The sequence below is a fragment of the Glycine soja genome, chromosome 14 (genome assembly GCF_004193775.1).
Source record: "Glycine soja cultivar W05 chromosome 14, ASM419377v2, whole genome shotgun sequence".
Taxonomy (NCBI): Eukaryota; Viridiplantae; Streptophyta; class Magnoliopsida; order Fabales; family Fabaceae; genus Glycine; species Glycine soja.
The window spans coordinates 2394962-2409841 of record NC_041015.1 but is presented as its reverse complement, the minus strand read 5'-3'; the positions used below and the strand labels follow the sequence as shown (position 1 = coordinate 2409841).

At 30.5% G+C, this 14880-nt stretch overlaps 2 protein-coding genes across 4 annotated transcripts; one reads left to right on the top strand and one right to left on the bottom strand.

The window, feature by feature from the left end:
- The first annotated feature begins 2743 nt into the window (after positions 1-2743).
- LOC114383662 lies at positions 2744-5641 on the top strand. Of its 2 annotated transcripts, none has more exons than XM_028343385.1 (8): positions 2744-2896; positions 3427-3517; positions 3634-3701; positions 3823-3895; positions 4340-4455; positions 4536-4640; positions 5101-5200; positions 5287-5636. In XM_028343385.1, the coding sequence occupies exons 2-8, from the start codon at positions 3434-3436 to the stop codon at positions 5461-5463; spliced, it is 723 nt and encodes a 240-aa protein (XP_028199186.1). In that variant the 5' UTR covers positions 2744-2896; positions 3427-3433; the 3' UTR covers positions 5464-5636. The 2 variants fall into 2 exon arrangements, with proteins under 2 accessions (XP_028199186.1, XP_028199187.1); XM_028343386.1 differs by having other exon boundaries at positions 2749-2896; positions 3432-3517; positions 5287-5641.
- Positions 5642-11030: 5389 nt separating this feature from the next.
- On the bottom strand, positions 11031-14745 carry LOC114383298 (reticulon-like protein B8). 2 transcript variants are annotated; one of them, XM_028342942.1, is made up of 6 exons: positions 14632-14745; positions 13388-13575; positions 13118-13298; positions 12877-13018; positions 12040-12109; positions 11031-11426 (listed from the first exon to the last, which is right to left on the bottom strand). In XM_028342942.1, exons 2-6 carry the CDS (start codon positions 13560-13562, stop codon positions 11257-11259), a joined length of 738 nt encoding a protein of 245 aa, XP_028198743.1. In that variant the 5' UTR covers positions 13563-13575; positions 14632-14745; the 3' UTR covers positions 11031-11256. The 2 variants fall into 2 exon arrangements, with proteins under 2 accessions (XP_028198743.1, XP_028198744.1); XM_028342943.1 differs by lacking the exon at positions 12040-12109.
- Positions 14746-14880: the final 135 nt, after the last annotated feature.

Below are 14880 nucleotides of genomic sequence, written 5' to 3'. Positions count from 1 at the left end.
CTCCCTCTGTCCCAATATAATTGTCATCTTGTATTAATTTACACATTAAGACACACTAATAAATGAATGAAAGAGAATAATAATTTTATAAAATTAAGCTCGTCACCATTAATTCATTTTTAGTTATTGTAACCATATCATTAATATTATAATGGATATAAGCGAAAAAAATAATTAGTGTTATATTAAAAAACTAAAATGATAACTAGTATATTGGGATAAATTTTTTCTTCTTACATGATTATTATGGGACTGAAAGAGTAGTACACAAGCAAAAACATTTTTTTCTACATTAATTTGCGCCAACTTTTATTATTTTGTTAATTTTGAGAAAATGTTTTGAAAACTAATGAAGAAAATTCTAATTGTATTTTAATTATACCTCTATTCTTGATATTATTAAGTAATACCAATGATTTGTTTTTATAATTTGTTGTAATTAATAATTTTTGTAGATACTCTACTAATAAAACTAATGATCACACCAAATCACTATCAATATAATTAGTGATCCAGAGAATAAGGATAAAATTAAGATACAATCAAAATTTTCTTCATTAAAAAGTATACACAATGTTAAATATTTTATGTTCAGACTTGAGATAATGGAGATTTAGTAAAGTTGCATAACCTAAAATTGGTGAGACAGAAAGCGGGGGTGAAACCTTGAGGTCCAAATGACAAAGATAGTTCATAGCAAAGCAACCAGCCAACTTCTTCACCGCACCAAATGGGATAGGAATTGTTTTAATCTCTATTCACACTCCAGTTCAGCTATTACCAACTTATGTTTCGAAATCAGATACCAATTTAATGCCGACATTCAATGTTATTTGGCCTTTTTTGGATACATACATGCAAATCACTCCTTTCATCCTTAGCACTTAATTTTTTTTTTCCTTTCTGAATCATATGTATCTTTCACCTCATATAATTATGTTTGAACTAACTACAAGTATTATGAACTACAAAATTATTCTTCCAACTATTTAATGCAATAATATTTGATAAAATTATATTTTTGGTTCCCTAGTTTATCTTCAGTTTCGGATTTGGTCTCCCAGTAATTTAATTTATGAATTTGGTCTCCCTATTTTCTAAAATCGTGCATTGTTGATCCCCAGACCATAATTGGACATTGACCGTTAACAAGTGATGATGACGGTCACGTGTCACGTTCTTATTGGATGATAACTGTCACGTGTCATGTTTTGATTGGTCAATGAAAACAATAATGCATTTCATCTTTCACGGAATTAACATCCAATCAGAAAATGACATCTGACGGTCATCATCCAATAAGAACATGACACATGATAGTCAACATCATTTGTTAACGGCCACCATCCAATTATGACATGGGAGACCAACATTGCACGATTTTATAAAATAGGAGGACGAAATTCGTGAATTAGATTGATGGGAACCAAATCTGAAACTAGAAATAAACTAAGGGACCAAATTTACAATTTTGCCATAATATTTTTAGGATTAAAACTCGATACTTCTAATTAAGTTGAAATAACTCCAAACTAGTTAATCTACTTGATGTTCTTCACATTTAAATTTTATATAAATACTTATTTATTTTTCAAAAATCAATAAAGTAAATTATATTTTTAAAAATAAGTTTAATTAAATACACATTGAGTTTTATCAATGTATCAGCCCAAGGCCAAGTTCCAACTCGAAAGTCATTTTACCCTCAAATCAAAATCACCCAACTTTACTTTAGTCTTTAGTGTAGCAGAATCCTCAAGTAAATTTTTTTAACCCTGTTAAAATGTTTATATTTGAAAGGAAAAAAAATGTAAAGAATAATGGTATAATATAAAAATAAGATGAATGTAACCTTCAAGCATTCTTATCATATGAACTCTCGTGTTACTCACCACATTCACGCTAAGGTGTGTACGCGCATATTAAATTATTAATAAAGACCATGGTAGAAAAACCACCACAAATAATGTTGTCCGATTGCGATTAAAGTAAAACTCAAATTCAACGGAAGGACAAGTTCATGAAACAAACGTGAGATAAGATCTACTAAGAAGTAGGAATTTTATTCATAATTGAGTTAAATATATTTTTAGCTTTCATTAAAATAAGCAAAGTTTGATTTTGATCATGTATTTTTTTTCATCTCTCAAAATATAAAATCATTGCTTTTGATCTTTTTAAAAATATCACTTTTAAAATTAAATTAAATTCTCAAAAACAATGAGTGGTGTCATTAAGGAGACCATGGGTAGGAGAAAAGTTTTTTTCATGAATTCTGAAAATCATATTTATTGAAAATTAATAAAATTTGTTTAATTGATCGTTATAATTTTAAGATAAGTTTATTAAGAATCAAAGAATTATGTAATATTTTTATCATATTAAATAATTTAATAAAAAGTAAGATGATATTTTTGTGATAGTAAAAAAAATTATTTGAGAAAGTAAGATTTTTTTTCTCTTCCATCAAAAAGTTTTAGTGAGAAACTAATTAAAAAAAAATTCAGAAAATATATTTTTTTAGAAATATTATTTTTTAAAAATTGATACCAAAGATGAAAAATTAATTTTTTTAAACCTATGCACGAGAAAAAAAAAATTATTTCCTAGCAAACGTCTTCCAAAGAAAAAACTAAAAAAGTGATAAAAAAAAAAAGAAAGGAAAACGGTGCTAGACATTGGGCCTTGAATGCGTTATTCACCTACTATCAATCCAGGCCCATAGAAAGAAGCAGTTCAGTTTTTCGGATTCGGGTTGCGTTCTCATTTTGGATCTGAACTGAAGCACACTCCGTTATGTACGAGGCATCATAATAGCATTGAAGCAACGGCGGCGGAAACCACCGTTCGACGCCGGAGACACGATCTGTTTCTACCTCTGATTTCTTCTCTTCAGGTAATTAAAACACTTTTCTTTCTCCACTGTAAGGGGTTGAAGTTTTAGAAACGGTTCTGGAAACTCCGTTTGATATATGTTAGCATTTACTCTATAGTATAGTGTTGGAATTTGCAATTTTTCACTTCGGAAACATCTACATGGATAGGAAATAGAATGCCAAGATATTCACTGGTAAATTTAGTCGAGAACAATATCTAAACTGTTTTTCACGTTCTGAATTGGAACTTAATTGTTATTATTATTGCCGGTAAAAAAAGTATGTTGTAGGTCCTCAGTTTTCGATTAAAATTGGCCATGATTCTGGTATGGTATTTTTTGTAATTGCTGAATTCTGGTAATTTTTTCAACTTTAAACTGGTTGAAATAGTTTGATTGATATTTAGGGTGTTTGATTGTGTTTATAATCTGGGGTAGTTTGATCGGATAAGCTTTTCTGATTATTATTTTTTCAGTTTGATATACAAATACGTCTATTTCTTTGCTTGATGAAGTTTGATTTATAGATAATTTGTATAATTACTGAACAGTGTAGGTATGGGAATCAGTAAAACAGAAGTAAACTTGAGGAGGTTGCTTGCAGCTGCTCCTCAACAGCAAAATCAAGCAAAACTTGTGCATGTAAGTCTGAAGATGAACCTTTTCTAATTTTATTGAAATATGTTTTATTAATTTAGTCATCTGTTAACTCTGGAAAAACACACACTTAATCATTTGTTGATTTTTGGATTTTGTAGTATGTTGCTACTTTGCGTGAACAATTAGAACAATTGGCTGAAGAAAGGACACTGGAAGGCTTACCCAGGTATTGTGCGTCTCTTTATTTACCTATTACCATCTGATACACATAGGTGTCATGGAATTATAGTTGAAACTACATAAGTGCATTCATTTGTGTGTATAAATGCTCTGCTCTGGTTATGCAGGATTTCAAAGGCTATGTTGAATGATTATTCAGAGAAGATTGAAGCCATTGCTTCCAAATTGGTTAATCATGTGGTGTGTATTTGTTACTCGTTTCCTCTATTTCTCAGCTCTGCTGCTTGTGGGTTCTTAACACATTTTCACTTTGGATCTTAACTTTTGTTAAAAATCATTTTAATTTTTTAACTCCATCCTCTTTTTCCCACCTAATTAACCAAACTTTTAGGATTTATTACACAATGGAGAAAATCATATTACATTCACTATATTTTTGTTATACAATGACAGTAAGATATTAACCCAAGACATCATGCAAACTGTCCAAACTCTCAGCTAGTGGTTTATAATATGTTCACTGTAGCATGTGAAAAGTGTTACATTTGATGGCTTTATTTTGTTGACTTTGTTGGAAATATGGAATGCATCATGAAAGTAAGCTCCTTTTTGGTTTTTTTATTTTATGTATTTTTAGTTTTGGCCTAATAAGCACAATCATTTAACCACAATTTTTTAACCCAGATTGACACACAAGTACCCGAGAAGGACTTCGAAAGGAATTTTGTTAAAGAAAAACATTCTGAAATTGAGGAAAAAAAGCAGATACTCCTTTCTTCTGGATTGAGAAGAAGGCCTGTGTAAGCTAAAGTTAGCCTTTCTTACTACTATGTGTATTTTGTAGGCTGTTTTACTGTTGCTCATCTGATTCATTGGACAGACCTGCCTCAAGTACAGAAGATAGAGCGCATGAGCCTGCTGAGACTGACCACACATCACCTATTAAACTGGATGCTACAGCACATGCACACATTGAAAAGCACAGGTACTGTTTATTTGAGTTGTTATTTGAAGTTTATGTAATGGTGGATCAATAGACTCTGTACTGCTTTTGTGGAGCGTCCATAACCTACAAGCTACAAACCTTATGTTCATATGTCAATTTGTCTAGAACAACAAAGTATATTTTTCTTCAGGACAAGCACCGATATATTAAGGTCAATCGCTGATACATTGTTAGTAACTTACCAGTTACCATATGTTACTAGCTTAATAGGATTAGGATTATATATATTTGAGAGTTTATATCGTCTTCATTGACTAGTCCTGAGAATGTTTCTGAATCATTATCATTATGATACCAATAATTTCCATTAAATCATGTGTGCTAATGTATTAGATCAAAAGTTTATATAGTCATTTACTGTGCTCTCTAGATACTCTGCATTTATTGTGCATCACTTGTGTTTTCATAGTTTTTCTGTTTTATTCAATTTTTAATTTAGAAAGCTTCAAGAAGATTTGACTGATGAAATGGTGGTTTTGGCAAAACAACTCAAAGAGAGTAGTCTCACGATGAGCCAGTCCCTGCAAAATACTGAAAAGGTCTCGAATCTCATATTTTCATTCAATCGTGTTTCTCTTACTGCTAAACGGTTATATGAATTGGTTGTGGGTGGCTTGCTTTGCAGATACTTGATTCTACAGAGAAGGCTATTGAACATAGCTTGGCAAGCACCGGTCGTGCCAATGTGCGAGCAACGGCAATCTACTCGGAGAGTTCTAAGACTTCTTGCTTAACATGGCTTGTCATGTTTGTCATGACATGCGTATTTGTCATGGTTATTCTTCTAATCCGTGTCACATAGTGTAAAAGAAATAACTCCCAACATAACTTATCACAATTTTTTTTTTTGGTTTGTAGAAATCGAAGACAGTAGTGTGAGGGAGTTTACAACAATTTACACATCTTTGCTCAATTAACTGAGCTAGATTCCTTGACACTTATCACATAATCTAAATTTTCCTTTCACATGGATAATTAAATTGGAAAATTTTAACAATAGTTAAAAAAACATTTTTTTTTCTGAGAAGTGTTATAAATTATCTTTTACCATAATTTCAAATGTAGTTTTTAATAAAAAGTTTCTATTTATTCATTTCTTAATTAGTCTCCTTAGAGCACTCAATAACAAACAAGACTATCCTTCTCTATATATAAATGTAAAATTATCTATTTCTTTAGGCTTTCACTTTCTTTATTCTTTCACGTTCATTCTTAATATTTTCCTTTTATGAAGTGGTGCATTTCACTCTAACATATGATATATTCTTTTATACTTTTAACTTCAATTCAAAGATTTTACAAATTATCACTGAATATTAGAAATCCATTTTAAATGCATGTGGTGTATATTTAATTACATTACTACTAGCATAACGAAGCTTATATCATTTATTGATAGTTTATTTGCTATCATTAAAATAATGGTTGGATTATTTAATAAAAAAATAATAATGGTTGGACTCTGTTAGATTAAAAAAAAGTGAAAGCTTTTAAATTAAAATCAACAAAATCTTAACTAATATCAAGGTTATGACGTTATGTTTGATCCATTTTTTTAATTCATATTAAGGTTTAAAAATAAAGTAAAAGTTGTATGAAATTTTTTATCTTTTTTGTTTTAAAATTTCTTTTAAGTTAAAACTGTTTGACAAATTTTTTTTAAAAAAGTTTAGATTTATTTAAAACTAACTGCATCACTCAACAAAAAATATATTGATAAAATAAACAACACTAAGTAAATTTTTTTGAAAAAATTATGTAAAATTAACTAGTAATTTAGTTGTGCAATGCACAAGATTGTAATTAAAAGGTGAAAAATTGAACAGGGTTTCTAAACAATTGAGCACTATTTTCTTAATTTTATCATCCGGATACACCACATCTAAATAAAAGGCTAAAAATTATACTTATATATATCTTTAGATTTTCTTTCCATCTACCATGAGCATGACCTAGGCCATTGCTTATAGATAAGCAAATGGAAGATGATGTTCCTGAAAAGGTTGTTGTTATGGACAAATTTGGTTTGGTTTCACAGTCAGAGAAGAAGCTGGTAAAACAGGAAAGACGTACAATTACTATTCATATTAATCCAATTTATTGTGAGCAGATATTTGTTGAAGAATTATGTGGACTCAATTCCAAAGTGAATGAAGAAATTAAGGCAGATAGCTTTTATAAGAGAGGTTGGAAATCATGATATATAAGTATATTAATAAATTTAGAAACAGATTGAAATAGTGCTATGTATTTTTAAGGAACGAACAAACATGAAAAGGCTCTCCCATGATACCACTTCGTCTGATTTTATTTTTTGTCTATAGTTGTATATTAATACTATAGACTGCCTCTTTTATACTATAGTTGTACATTTGTACTAATGTAATAATAGAATGCTCTATTGTTACATTTACTGTTACTACAACCGCAACTTGGTTACTTTGTTGTTTTGGTGGACGGTGGACACTTTTGCTTCTGATATATATATATATATATATATCCTTTTCTGAAACGTACGGAAGCTTTCTATAACGTCAAATAATATCTATAATGTCTCTTTGACTTTTTCAAGCAATACATATAGCTTGGTGTAATGCGCTGATGAGGAGAAAATCCAGAAAACAATGAATTAATTATCTGATAAGAAAAGGCATATATGATGAGAATACTCTGAATCTCAAGATAGATCAAACACATTTGAATTATTTTATGTAAAATTGCCATGCAAAGTGTAAAAATTGCTCAGCTAGCTAGCTTCTTTCTGATAGGATTTTCCTTTGTAGTTAATTAAATTAAAAGGTGAATGGGGATCATTGGCTTCCCTCATTAGGAAACAAGATGGTTAAGAAATTGTCATAAACTCAACTCACTAATTTAATTTCTTCTTTGCATATATATAAGCTTGATTTATGTGTTCCCTGAACCATGATTCTGCCAAGGAAAAAATGAACTGGAAGGTACACATAGCAAACTCTTGTATAGATCATCATAATAAGTTTATTAAAGGAAACCTTTTACAATTGGGTCATGTCAAATTTATCAAATTTGCCTGCACCCCATTACAAGTACATTGCCAATTGCCATCAAATTATTATATATAAAAAACTATGATCAGATAATAGAGTCAAAGACGATCGACAAGAAAATTACTGGGTCCGAGAGAGAGAGAGAGAGAGAGAGAGAGAGAGAGAGAGAGAGAGAGTGGAATTAAGCCATAATTACTAATAAAACATGTATTATGTCTCAAATTTATAGTGACCGTAATTAAGCATAACACTAGAACCTATTCCAAGAGTAAACACAAATGTAATGTAATTACTAAGCAAGACCACAGAATGAAGCTTACACTGACTACTACTATATCCCTCCTCATCCTCCTCATTTATGCATGTTTTGCGAAATTCTTCTATGCCGCTGGGGCCACATCAATGACGCCATTATCATCATCGTCATCGTCACCTTCATTTGAGATACAAAAGTTGTGGCCAAATTCATGAGTTGCAGCCCAGTCATTGCCCAAGAGCACACCATATTCTTCCTTGCAAAGAAAGACCACCATTGCTACACAGATATATGACAGAATGAATTATACTATAAAATAAAAGACTGCCTCGGTTGTGACCTAGGTTGTTGTTGACTCAATGAGCTCATGAGTCTTCACATTTATATATACATTAGAAATTTGTATTTTAAAAATAAAAGAAAAGAAAAGATAAAATATAGGGTGGCTAGCTTTTAATATATTCCGAAATCCGAATTGGATAATTCTACCCTTTACAACACATAATAACACTTTTTTATAATTTATTTATTTTCTTATCTCTTTCCATTCCATTGTTCATTTTATTTATCTCTCTTCCTATTACGTAATATTACCGGTTATATCTATGTTTCTCTCATTTTTCTTTCTTTCAACTGAAGGGTGCCTGCTAATTGTTTTTTGTATTGTTTTATAATTTTGTATCTTTTTTTTTGTTTCTCTCCAAAATTCCTGAAAAAATTGGGTGAGAATAGCATTTCTCTTAGAGATTGTCTGAAAGATAAGTTTGCCTTCTTTGTTCTTTCTCTACTACCAACGAGGCACTTTTGATTTTGTTTTCTTGTTAGAATTCAACGTTCTTTATGAGTGCAAAGGAGGCAATGGCTGAGGTGGTGAAGCTTCTGACCATACAAATTTCCATGGTGGACAAAACTTGAGGCAAGCTCATGGCTTCATGTTGCAAAATGCATTCAACATGTGGAGTTAAGTGCTGCACACACGCTTGAGCTTCACTGTCACATGCACTTGGATGACATGGAGATGCCAAAAACAGCCCCCGAAAGAAAAGGTGAATGTAAATGCCAAAGGGTAAAAACCTTTACAACATAGATTTTGGCCAAACATGCTCATTTGAGAGGAAAAGGGACTTTTCAAACACGTGTGCTTCATCATTCATTTCTCCCTCGTGACTACTCAAATACATCACATATTTGTGGCTTAAAGTGATTGGATTAGGTGCATATATTTTAATTTTATTTTTTATGAGTAGTAGTGGACATTTCTGTCCTCTAAATACATTGTTAATATTTATTATTTTTTCACATATACAACAAATTTTAAAACAAAGAGATAGAAAGGAAGAAAAGTGAGAGAAAAGATAAAATTTTAAAATATAATAAATGATATGATAGAGAAAGATAGACACATAAAATGATATTGTATAAATTGTTGTACATGCATCATATCTCAAAAGTGATCTTATATGTTGAACTTAAATAAATCTAACTATTTTTTATTATTTAATGCTATCATTTTAAATATTTTTCATTTAATTCTAATTTTATTTTTAATAATTATTTTTTATAACAAGTTTCAATTAAGGATATCTTGGAAATAATCTTATTTTTTTACAGATTAATAAAATTAAATAATATCAACTAACATTCTTAATTAATGTTAAATTAGTTATTTTTACTTACAGTAGAGCAGGTTTATATTTCTCTTTCTCTTATTAAGTTTGGAATGTATCATAGGAAACCAAAAGTTTATATTAAACTTGAATCTGACTTTGAATTGAGTCATTTTTTATCAAGACGACCTGAATCTAACTTCTTGAATAAGCTGGATTCATTTCTAACCTTGTTAACAATACAAGTAATTTGCACAATTTTTTTAAATTTGGTATAAATTTGTATTTAAACGAGTATATATATTTAGAAGACTTGTAATTGAAACAATTTGAATAATAATAATTAAACCATAAAATTTTATATATTTCAAATTTATGTAAATGATAAATATTAAATAATATTTTATATTTTTAAATTAACTTAACATAAATTAAATTTAATATTAAAATAATTTAAAATTGAAAGTGAGAAGAGTGTGCAATTATTTAAAAATGAAAATCAGAAAAACTATAATTATTTCCATTATTTTCATGTATTTATAATTTTATATTATGTGACCAAGTTATATGTTTATTTTATGATATAGGAGTAAATGATAAATATTATAAATATAAAAAATATAGATATATGATTAAATATTATGTTCAGGTATATTAGGATGTAAAGATTTGAAAAAAAACTATTTAATTTGTATTTGTTTCATTTGAAATAAACATTAAAAAAATTAATAAATGATTAATTTTTTAATAGTTTTAATTTATATAAGTATAGATAAGTTCTTCAAAAAATAAAGCTAATTTACAAGTTAAGCAATCCGGAGGATGATGAGCTTGTGTGGGCGAATTCAAAATAACAGAACCATTAAAATGAAGTGGACATATATACAAGTATGCTCGATCAATTGGGCTATAACCTAGTCTCATAATCAACTCAATGATCCTGTTCAAGTTTCATCATATTATAACTAATCAAGGATTCAATTGAGAAAATTAAAAATAGCATGACCAGATTGACAAAAAAACTATTAAGGTAGGTTTTAGTTTGCTATTCATATTATCTATATTATTTTATGAATGATTACAAAAATAACATTAATTTTACTTTACTTTTTATTTTCAAAATATACAAAAAAAATGGTATAAAAAAAACTTGTTTCACTACCTTTATAAATTCTTGAAATCAGAAAAACAACTTAAAAATAATAATAATTTTTTAAAATCATAATCAAAAGTATACAAACTAAAATAAAAAGACAGTTTTGGGTTCTCTCCAAAATTAAACGGGATTTGGCGGAGAAAAACTTTTCCACGAATTAATAAAAAAAAACTAAATTATCCTTAATAGCTTTATTTGATCTTTTTAAACGAATAATAGTCGTTTTATTTATTTCCCCGACCCCTTGTGAATCAAATAAAATACTTTCCCTTTCTTAAAATCTCTCTCCTCTCCTCGCATCCCCTACATTACTCTTTTTATGTATTAGGGTTTTAAACGGGTAGTATCAAACGCCTTGTAAGTGGCTTCACAAGTTTGCAACAGTCATCAATGAAGCCTTGATCCCAGTCAAATAATGAGACACAACAAATTCTAAAGACCCCTACATAGAATTGTTCCCTATTTACATTACATCCTTCAGCCTTTCCCAATTCCATCACAAGTTAGAGAAAGGGATATTGAAAATCAAACCATTTACGTAAGGAAGAATCTATTCATACTTCTTTCCTTTGAGCTTTCCCTTGGGGATTTTGCTGAGCAAACCAGTGTCCAGCTTCTGATACTGATTTTGCAACTGATCAAAGACCTTGTACACAAAGTTGTCAACTTGATCCTCATACCTTTCATAGAGAACTGGGAGTGTATGTGCAGCAACAAAACCTTAGACATAACATAATAGAAATTTAGCAAATCAGGTATGACCTGAAAAATCAAACTAGAAGGAAAAACATCATTGTTGAACTTCTAACGGTACTATATCATCCATTTGAACTTCAAGAAGAAAAAGATCCACTATCCCACAAAATAATATAGATCAACATACACTAATATTTGATTTCAAAATTGAGGAGGCATATTATCAGAAAACACTTAACAAGGCATACATTTGTGTGCGTGGATTGTGTTACACCATCCAAACTCCTCACTCCAGCATCTTAACAGGAATTTAACATCTTTCAAATCATTTCCTATGCTACACAGTTATGGCATAGACAGACAAATAACAAGCTTTTGAAAGTTAATATGTTGTTTTAATCATCCTTCATATCCATCATACAAGCACAACATAAGGTTGGCTTTACCAAATGCTAATATAATACAATTTCCATAATTTCAATAATTCACATTTCTCTGAGCGGATATTTGTAGGATTAGTTGAAATTTTGAATTATATTTTTCAAACTTTGTCTGACTTAATAATTCAAGTAAGCAGACACTCTGGTCAACACATTCTAATCTATATCGACAGATGAAAAGAAAGCAGGTCTCTCACCAATATACATGACAGTCAAAAAATTGCACCAACTCCCAATCACAGCACCAGCCCATAAGCTTACTATAACCTGGGGATGTTATAGCCATTATCACAAATTCCACAAAAAAAGCATATATTTTTCCTTTGCAACAAAATATGAAAGTAAATATAATTTATCATATATAAGATAAAATAACCGATGGCAAAGTAGAAAGTGCATTATCATGGTTGTGCATTTAAAGATACCAAATGCAACCCACCCACATTGACTATTTGTCATATAATACAACTCCAAGTCATGTAAAACAACCTATATTGACCCTTGAGACTTATAATTTAAAATCCTTGTTCCCCCAATTCAATTATATGCTGGATGTCAGTCTCCCCCACCCCCAACCTACCCACACCCTTCCTGGGTGCCAACTCCTTGTGTTTTTTGCTCACTAATTAAAATCTTTAGCAACAACAAAGTAATAAAATCAGGAAACCACACAATAACAAACAACTTAAGATCAAATGACTCTTAGAAGATAATGTCACATAAGGTGTAGTTGGCTTGGCAAGTTCCCACGATCTCAAAAAACTTATCCCTGTCTAAATGAGCACAAAATAGAAATTCGACGAAGAGAAAAAGCAGTTGACAATTTTGATGAGATATGTCAATAACATGTCACAAACAGAAGATGTTGTAGCAAACAAAAATAAATGAAATTGATTGAATAACAAGTACTATAACAAATACTGGTGTCAGAAACTGAAGAATGGTTTAACCTGGAAACTACATTCTAACTTATAAGCATGAACGTGGATCGTAAATAACAATTACAGTGGAAGCAAACATAAGAGTAAACATACAATAAGAAATTGTTTTAGGTTTCCTCCACATGAAACATCTTGGAGAAACCTCAAACCACGGTTAACCTCAGCACCAACTGCAGTTGCAATATTCACGAAGATACCATCTGGGAGGACAAAACGGGGAACTTTAGATGGCTTCCTGTCAGCCAACAGAGAACAAAGCATGTTTAAGTTGTAAAGTAGCATAATATATTTACATAAAGTAAGACATCAAAAGAAGAGAAGATGCTTGGATAACCTGCTAAACAAGCCGGATGCATTTGTCCAAAGAAACTGTCCAAGCATACCAAGAGCCACAACAAAGAATAAAATAGTTAGGAAATTATAATTAAGCCATTCAAAAAGCACCCATATAGCTGTTGCTGCGGATAAAACGCTAGCAGAGATCTTCTTGTTCCTCCATAACAAGACATCAGCAGCTGCATCATTCAATGGAAACCCCAAAAAAGGTTTAGAAGTCAAGGTCAATATGATAGATTTTACAGGAAATTATCTAGAACTACCATACATTTTCCACCCCCTAAAATATGGTGCACAGGTTTCTGGCGTCCAAATAGTCTATTGAATTGGGAGCTCACTGAGCTTGACTTGTCTTCTTCAAAAAATAATCCAGATTTTTGCTTTTCAGTAAGTGTTTCCACAAGGGTGTTTAAAAGTTTTTCAGCTGTGATTTTCTCAGACATTGTTCCTGCACTTCTATAAAAACAAAAAAGAACATTACAAAATGTTGCATGAAAATAGCCATCATGCCTAACACCACTGCAGCCTCAATCACCATTTATAAGAAAACAGCACACACGAAATGATTATAAGATTTTCTTTTTCCCGAGCCATTAACAAAAGAGAAGAACATACCACCTACATCAAGTCGTATAACATTCACAAAGGCAAAAATTTATCTCGTCTAAAATGAAATAAGTCTGGTCTATGGTCACAAAAAGAAACATCTCTGGCAATTAATTATTAACTTAGCCTGTCTGTATTTAAGGCTTAAGCTACATCAAGTTTATCACTTCAACCACATTAAGTCTATTTAGTGTCTGTTGTTTTAGATTGTTATTGCTGAAAATTGGGTCTTAACTTCATAGTGTCTACGGTGAACTATTTAGCATTCTCGATCATTTTAATTATTATTTTTATGCCTTTTTCCATTACTGTCATAGTCATTCCAAGGCCTGATTCATTTTTTGACATTGTATTTGTTGAAATTTAAAGGATTGTATGGAAAAGGAAAATGGAGAGCACGGTGAATCAGTGCACAACATAAAGTATGTTATAATGAGACTGAGTGATTGTGACACAAAACACAGACTAACACCTCAATTTACTATATTTGATTGGGCAGAAAAAGGCGACCAAAGAGAGAATTATTTGAAATATTGAAGTAAAGAGAAAATGAATTTAACTTTTTTTTTCTCTTGTTTCTTTTTTACTTTCTTTTCTTAATTAAAAAACATAAACTGGGAAAGCAGTAAAGAAAAAGGGGTACCACAAGTTTTTTTCAACCCAATTGAGAAGGGCATAAAAAACGCGCATTTCACATATAATGAGGGATATCACGAATATACGAAGAAATTCAAAGTTTAAGCACAAGTGCAAATCCCTAACTGGAGAAATTTTCAGTGAATTCAACAAGACAGAGTAGAGAAACGAAAACCACTAGAAACGCAAAAGAGGCAGCATCAAAGCAAGAAGCAGAAGCATGAATTTAATTAATTAAAACAGAAAAAGGAATGATTTTGGTGCACAAACCCGAGAATGGAGTGGAGTGTAGAAGCGAAGTAGCGAACAAAGTACTACTGCAAAGGCACACCAGAGAGAGAGAGAGAGAAAGAGATGTTTATACGTTGGTATAATAAATGGCAGAAAGAAAGAAAGAGTAAAATGCAAAAGTTACTACTGTAAATAAAGTTGTATTTGAAAAGAGTTTAGTTTCTTTTATTTTAACTAGTTGAAAATTAGGTACTCCATGTCTTGTGCATTCTGTGTCATGCGTTTTAT